This window comes from Otolemur garnettii, unplaced genomic scaffold (assembly GCF_000181295.1).
Source record: "Otolemur garnettii isolate 467f Iridium unplaced genomic scaffold, OtoGar3 scaffold00171, whole genome shotgun sequence".
NCBI classification, from domain to species: Eukaryota; Metazoa; Chordata; class Mammalia; order Primates; family Galagidae; genus Otolemur; species Otolemur garnettii.
Window position 1 is genome coordinate 3051523 of NW_003852566.1, and position 6892 is coordinate 3058414.

At 50.8% G+C, this 6892-nt stretch overlaps 1 protein-coding gene across 2 annotated transcripts in view; it reads right to left on the reverse strand.

The window, feature by feature from the left end:
• JAKMIP1 (janus kinase and microtubule interacting protein 1) overlaps positions 1 to 6892 on the reverse strand; it is an 85124-nt gene that overhangs the window by 75236 nt on the left and 2996 nt on the right. Inside the window, exon 2 of one of the 2 annotated variants that reach the window (XM_023519305.1) lies at positions 812 to 1306. The exons of the other annotated variant lie outside the window; for it this stretch is intronic. Within the exon in view, the coding sequence (XP_023375073.1) occupies positions 812 to 1306 (495 nt within the window). The remainder of the gene's footprint in view (positions 1 to 811; positions 1307 to 6892) is intronic. 2 annotated transcript variants of the gene reach the window in all.

Genomic DNA, 6892 nt, shown 5'->3' on the forward strand with positions numbered 1-6892 from the left:
CCGGCTGTCGTGTGTGTTACAGCCCGCACACCGGCTGTCGTGTGTGTTACAGCCTGCACACCGGCTGTCGTGTGTGTTACAGCCCGCCCCTCTAGAGAGCTTTATCTGCCATGTCTGCTGAGGCTACAGGAATTACCACTCTGCCTTTCCATCCGGGATCACTGGCTTCCTCTAATACCTCAGGGCTCAGTGAATATTCTATGGAGCAAACAGCCTGGTTGGGGGTTCCTGTGGTTTCCATTCCTTCATGCTAACCCTGAGATAGCAAAAAGCCTTATTCATTTCTCTAACCTGCAGTGGCATCTCTCTACTTGGGGACCCCAATCCTCAGCCCACTGGGAAAATCAGCAGATGCCTCCAGCCCAGGCTGGACCCTTTGCCTTCTCTTGGGAATTTTCCTCACGGCTTGCACAGCTCTCCAATATCTTTAAAAATATGATTGTTTCCAATTTATGTTTTCCCCTAGGTGTTGCAGTAGGATGGCGAGGCAGTGTGCCCTACCTGCCACATCTTAACCTGCTAGCAGAAGTCTGCTCATGGTTGTTTATGTAAAACTGGCCAACCGTGCCCAGCTCTGATATGCCATCATGGCACCTTCCTACAACATCACCCACTAGCCTCACTTTACACGGGAGCAGACTGTGCTGCGCAGTCTGTGATCCACCAAGGATCACACACCAAGAGAGAGGAGACCTGCAGCCCAAGGCCAGGGAACAGCTACGAAGACAGGGACCTGCTGGAACCCCAGTGCCCCAAATAATGCCCGAAGCATGGTAGGTCCTCAAAACTCCACACTTCGCACAGCACGTACCAGCCTGCGGATGTCGCGCTCGCACTCGCGCTTGATGCGATGCACCTCATCCTGGTGAGCCTGGTAGGCAGCTCGCAGGTCGGCTGCTTTGGCTTTGTCCGCCTGCATACAATTGCTGAGGGCCTCCTCAGCCTGCTTGCGTGCTGCCTTGAGCTCCAGGATCTCCTGCTGCAGCCGCTGGCGCTCGCCATCGAAGGCCCTGCGCGCCTCATCGCGCGCGTCGGCCAGCAGCGCAGTCTTGACTTTGTCCGCGGCACCATCACGCAGCACATTGAGTGTGGCCTGCAGCCGCTGCAGCTCGCCCTCCTTTATCTTGGCCGTACGCGCCGCCTCCTGCTCGTGCTGCCGGATGAGCGCCTCGCGCACAGCCTGCAGCTCCTTAGTCTTTTCCTCGTGCAGCTTGGCCTTGAGCTCGGAGATGTAGGCCGTGTGCCGCCGCTGCTCCTGCTCGCGCTCCAGCTTGGCCTCCTGCAGCCGCTCACGCAGCTTGCCCACCTGCAGCCAAGCGGCGAGAGAGCCAGTCAGGTCAGCGTTGAGGCCCGGGGTGCTGGCTGTGCCTGGGCGCAGCCTCCCTACCCAGGCAACCCTCCCTTTGGGGGTCCCACACTCCCATCCCTCCCTGCTCTGGGCATCCCCACCTGGAATGTTTCCATCTGGTTTCCTGAGATTACCCTGGGGGTGGACAGCACATTTGATACCTCTTCCAATGGGCATATTTATGAGAAAGGACAGTTTACCAGTCATAAAACACACCCAGCAGAAATCATCTCTCTCAATAAAGCTGGGAAGGAATTAAACCAGAAATACATTTCTAATGCCCCCACACATGAACTTGCACTTAGAACAGATGACCAGGCTTCCGTCTTGGGGTGAAGGGGCACCACACTCTAGAGCTGAAACCAGTAAGGGGTGGGCTCTGGCCTACCCCCAAATTAATCTCTCATAGTCCCAGGAAACAGGGAGTCTCCCCAACCCCTGTTCCCTTTTGTCACATGGCAACCAAGGCTCAGAGATAGCGCTAGTGACCCACCAGAATGAGGGGCTGCCAAGGGTTGGTGCTAGCTTCACCCAGTCAGGACACTTGGCCCAGAACCTGTGCCCTGCCAATGCCTGAGTCTGCTCATCTCATCGGCAAACAGTCAAAGCATTATTTGTAAAATGTGCCAAGGGACAGTGGTTTTTTGTTTTGTTTTGGTTTTGGTGACAGAATCTCACTCTGTCACCCATGGGTATAGTGCCATGATTTCAACATAGCTCACAGCAACCTCAAACTCCTGGGCTCAAGCAATCTTTTTACCTCAGCCTCCCAAGTAGCTCAGACTCCAGGCACCCACCATGACAGCCAACTAGTTTTTCTAGTTTCAGTAGAGATGGAATCTTTCTCTTGCTTAGGCTGGTCTCAAACTCCTGGCATCATGCAATCCACTTGCCTCAGTCTCCCAGAGTACTACAATTACAGGCATGAGCCACCCCCACTGGGCAGGGACTGTGTTCTTAAAACACTTCAAAATGCTTTCTTGCATTTTTTTTTTGATATTTCATTTCAAATATCTTGCAATACACATACTCCACAGGAACCCTTGACACTCCATTTGTTTCCTAAACACTACCAGTCTCTGACGAGCTAAAATGAATTACCTCTGATGCACAAGCTGCCTGCACAGAAAATGGCAACACTTTCCCCCGGACCATCCTGCTCACAGCATCCTAACGTGTTAAAATTAACTCCAGGTGAGGAGTTTTACAATGTCACCTGGGTTTTGATAAATCCTTACTTATCAACACACAAGATCAACCCTCCTTATATCAAACACTCACAATCACAGAAGTAAAATCAGAGGGCCAGTCAGTATCTGCCTACCTTGCCCTGGGGTCAGTCCTTTCCTAATGGAGTTAGCACCAGAAAGCCAGAACTTTAAATATTTAACAGGATTTTCCTAGTTACTGACAAAATGCCTCTGCCAGTCTCCTCCCTAGGCGGCAACACTGTCCTAATTCTCTGGTTAATACTGACAGCCACCTGGGGTCAGAAGGGTCTGAGATAGTCGGATTCTGAACCTGCTTTGATGAGTTGAGTTTCTCTAGACTAATTTCTCATCCTCTATGGTGGTTGATTCTGTGGGTCAAGAGTATCCAATCATTTGGTCAAATACCAACCTAGATGGTGCTGCAACATTTTGGTTTTTATTTTCCAGATGAGATTAACATTCACATCAGTAGACTTTGAGTAAAGCAGATTTTGTCCATAATGTGGGTGGGCCTCACCCAATCAGTCAAAGGACTTAAGAGAAAGACTGAAGTCCCTTGAGGAAGAAGGAATAGAAGGAATTCTGCCATCAGACTGCCTTGGGATTCAGACCGTAAGTTCATCCCTTGCCCGAATTTCCAGCCTGCCAACCTGCCTTATACATTTCATATTTGTCAGCCCCAGCAATTACATAAGCCAATTTCAAAAAAAGAAAAACAAAAAAGAAGCCCACAATGACAGGACATGTCAAAGAGACATAGGAACCACCTGAAAGGACCCTAACAGCCAAAGCTGGAATGGTCAGAACAACAAAATAAAGCAATATTGGATTATAATCCTAAGTATAAAATCACCATCCGTTGATTATATTATATCACCACTGATATAAATAAATGATTGACTAAATATATAACAAAGAAAAAAATATATATAAAAAAATAAACTCTGAAGAGCTCCACAAGCCCCAGGAGATGGACCTATCTCCAGGCCATAGGACACAGTGGGACACACAGAAGGTACTTAATGACTAGCAGTGGGTTGAGCACAGAATGGAAGGTGGAGGTTGCAAGGGTAGCTGCTGGCTGGGCCACCAGAGTCTCCCTCAGTCAGAGCCAGCTGGTGTGCACATTGGTCCCACTCCTGGGGGCCCCTCTGCCTCCACTCCCTTCCATACTCCTGCAGGGGAAGGAAGCTTCCCTCAGCCCAGCTGGGTCACTATCTCTCTGGGCTCCCAGAGCCGGAATGATTCTCTTCATCACCAAAGGCCAATCCTCTCTCCCTCACCAAATGAGGCCAGCAGCCCCAGAGGACAGGATGAAGGGATCAGCAACTGGGATATGGGGACAACCAGCTCTGGCCTGTGTCCTGACCACTGACTCCATGCCCACATGCACCCTAGACTGTGGGCCTTTCCAAGTTGAGTATTCTGCCTCACTCAGAGTGCTCATGAGTGTTGCTGGACACTTGGGATTGTATGAACACAATTCACTTCCCCTCTACACTGCCTCCTCAGGCCCTGCTCCCCCCACACTGTTTTCTGAACCTCTGATGCAAAGTGCCCAGTGCTATTGTACTGCAAGCTCCCTGTGCCTCTCTGCTCCCATCTTGCTTGAGGGCAGGGGCTGTTTCTGAGTCATTTCCAAACACGTGTCACCCAGCCCAGGGGTGCATATGCATGCAGGGGGCTTGCTGAATGAATGAATGACACATTTACCACAGTCCCTCCTCCTATGGTGTTCTGGGGGCATGCTGTGCTGAAATAACAACACTTTAAATGTGGCTTTGACAGTTACGAGATTACATAACAGTAACACTGAAATGCCACTGTAAACTTTACATTTATGTGCTTCAGACCAGCCAACAAACACATTGCTGAATTCGTGGTGAAGAGCTTCCTAAAGAGCCCCTGAGGGTGGCTGGAGTGAGAAAATAGGCAGCCAGGATGTGTCCCTGTGGAAATTCCTGCCCATCCCAGGGGTGAGGAGGCAGCCTGGTGACACAGAGGCACAGCCTAGGCCTCCCACAGGCCTGGCTTCCAAACTGGCACCACAACCTTACTGTGCTGACCTGGGGTTTGGGCTGAACTGTGTCCCCTGAAATTCATATGTTGAAGTCCTAGCTCCAGAATGTGACTATATTTGGGGATAGAAGCTTTGAAAAGGTAATTAACGTAAAATGGGCACATGAGAGTGGGCCTTCATCCGATCTGAAAGGTGCCCTTGTAAGAGGAGATACAGATACAGACACAGAGAGGGCCATGTGAGGACAGAGGCCTAGAGACCTCCAAAGTAGCCAATCCCACACACCCCTCCAGCATCTAGGCCCGTGAGACAAGTATCCACTGCTCAAGCCACCCAGTCTGTGGGACTTTGCTACAGTGGCCCACAGGCTACCATGCCTGGGCACATCCCCTCACCTTCCCAACCTTTCACTCTGTGAACTAAATAAAATCCTAAGATCCCAGTTGACAGATGGACCCCCTCGCCTTGGCCAAGAGGACCCCAGAAAAACCTTAAAGCTAATTTGCCAGACATGAGGAAAAGTGAGGTCAGACAGGCCCTGTCATGCTCCCTCAGTTTTGGAGTTATGCTTTGTAATAATAAGACTCTAAACCATCAGCAGGCCTACGACCGTGCATGATGGATTAACCCACACCTCCAGGCCAACAGATCACTCAGCAGATCACATGTGTCTCGGTAAATGTCTAGCGGGTTATCTCTGATTACCAGTCATCCTTAAGCTAAAATATTCTCAGCCTGTAGACAAAGCCTCATTTCTCTAACCAATTGTAAATCCAAAAAACTTTAAACCTACCTATAACTTGTAAGCCCGCCCCTTTGAGATGTCCTGCCTTTCTGGGCCAGACCAGTAATGCCTTCCATGTATTGACTTATGATCTTCCCTGTAATTCCTGTCTCCACAAATGTGTAGAACCAAACCGTAACCTGCTATCACAGACCCATCTTCTCAGAATCTCTGGACAAAATGTGCTTCGGGCCTTCAGTCACGTATACTCAACTCAGAACAAACCTCTTTAAATAACAGTTTGGCCTTACTCCTGTTATCAGCTTGCTCATGTGTACCACGGAGGAGGTCATCCCGACCTCACAGGTACTTCAAGTCTCATCAGATCCTCTAAAGCACCCAGTATTGTCTGCACGGAAGACACAGATGTCACGCTGTCTCCTGAGTGAGCATGTGGCAGACAGCACCCAATCCTCGCGTATGCCTATCTCATTCATTTCTCAAACAATCCAGGAGGCAGAAACCTTATGCCTCAGAGGTGCCCCTACAGATAGGAAAGCTGTGGCAGGGATAGGTACATGGCTCAGCCCAAGACTTGAAGGCAGGTAGGTGGCAGACATGGGGATAGGGGCTGGAGCCCTGGCAGTCAGACTGGGTGTGCAGCTTCCCTCATCACCACAGCTGCTGTTACTACTTCTAGATCCGATCTGCTAGTCCCTGGAACCCTGGCCACTCACCTGGCAGCCCTGAAAGATCCCTGGCGGGTGACCTAGCCTGGGTATGGAAAGGCTGCCATCACCAGCAGCTGTGGCTGAAAAGAGGCTGACTGCATTAGACCTGGAGTCCCAAATGCTCGGGGAGGAGGGAGGTGCATCTGTGCCCAGACCCCAGGTTGGGAACTCAGCCTCTGTCCTTGTAGTTATCCTGGGTGGTACTGGAGCCAGAGCCAGGCCCAGGCCCAGGCCACAGTCCTCTCCTCACCTGGGAGCTGGGACCCCTCCCCCACCCTCCAGTAGCTGCCTGAGTCCCAGCTCAACTACACAGCCTCCTCCCCCCTGCTCCAGTACTACAGCAGGGGCTGAAGAGCACTTCAGGACTTTGAGTAGAGTCTCCCAAATCAGGACAGATCCTCACCTGCTCAAGACACCCAGGAACAAGCCTGAACCGCCATCCCCTTTCTATCCTCCGCATGGATGGCTCCTCTCTGCACTCTGAGCCCTAGCTCACTTCACCCTCACACCCACCCAAGTCATAGCCACACGATAAAAAGGACTGTGGCAGGGTCTGGGCACCAGACACCAACTGGCTTTTTTATTTTTTTGGCTGGGGCTGGGTTTGAACTCGCCACCTCCGGCATATGAGGCCAGCGCCTTACTCCTTTGAGCCACAGCTGCCGCCCCCAACTGGGCTTTTTGTTATAGCCATTACATCAGATCTTCACAAGCATCTTAAATAGGACTGTTATTATTACATGGTGTATCAGATAAAAATACAGAGACCAAGCCACTTGCCCAGGATCATGAAGCCAGGTAGGGACCAAGTTGAGGGCTTAGTGATTTTCAACCAGTGTGGCTTGATGAGTGTAGAAA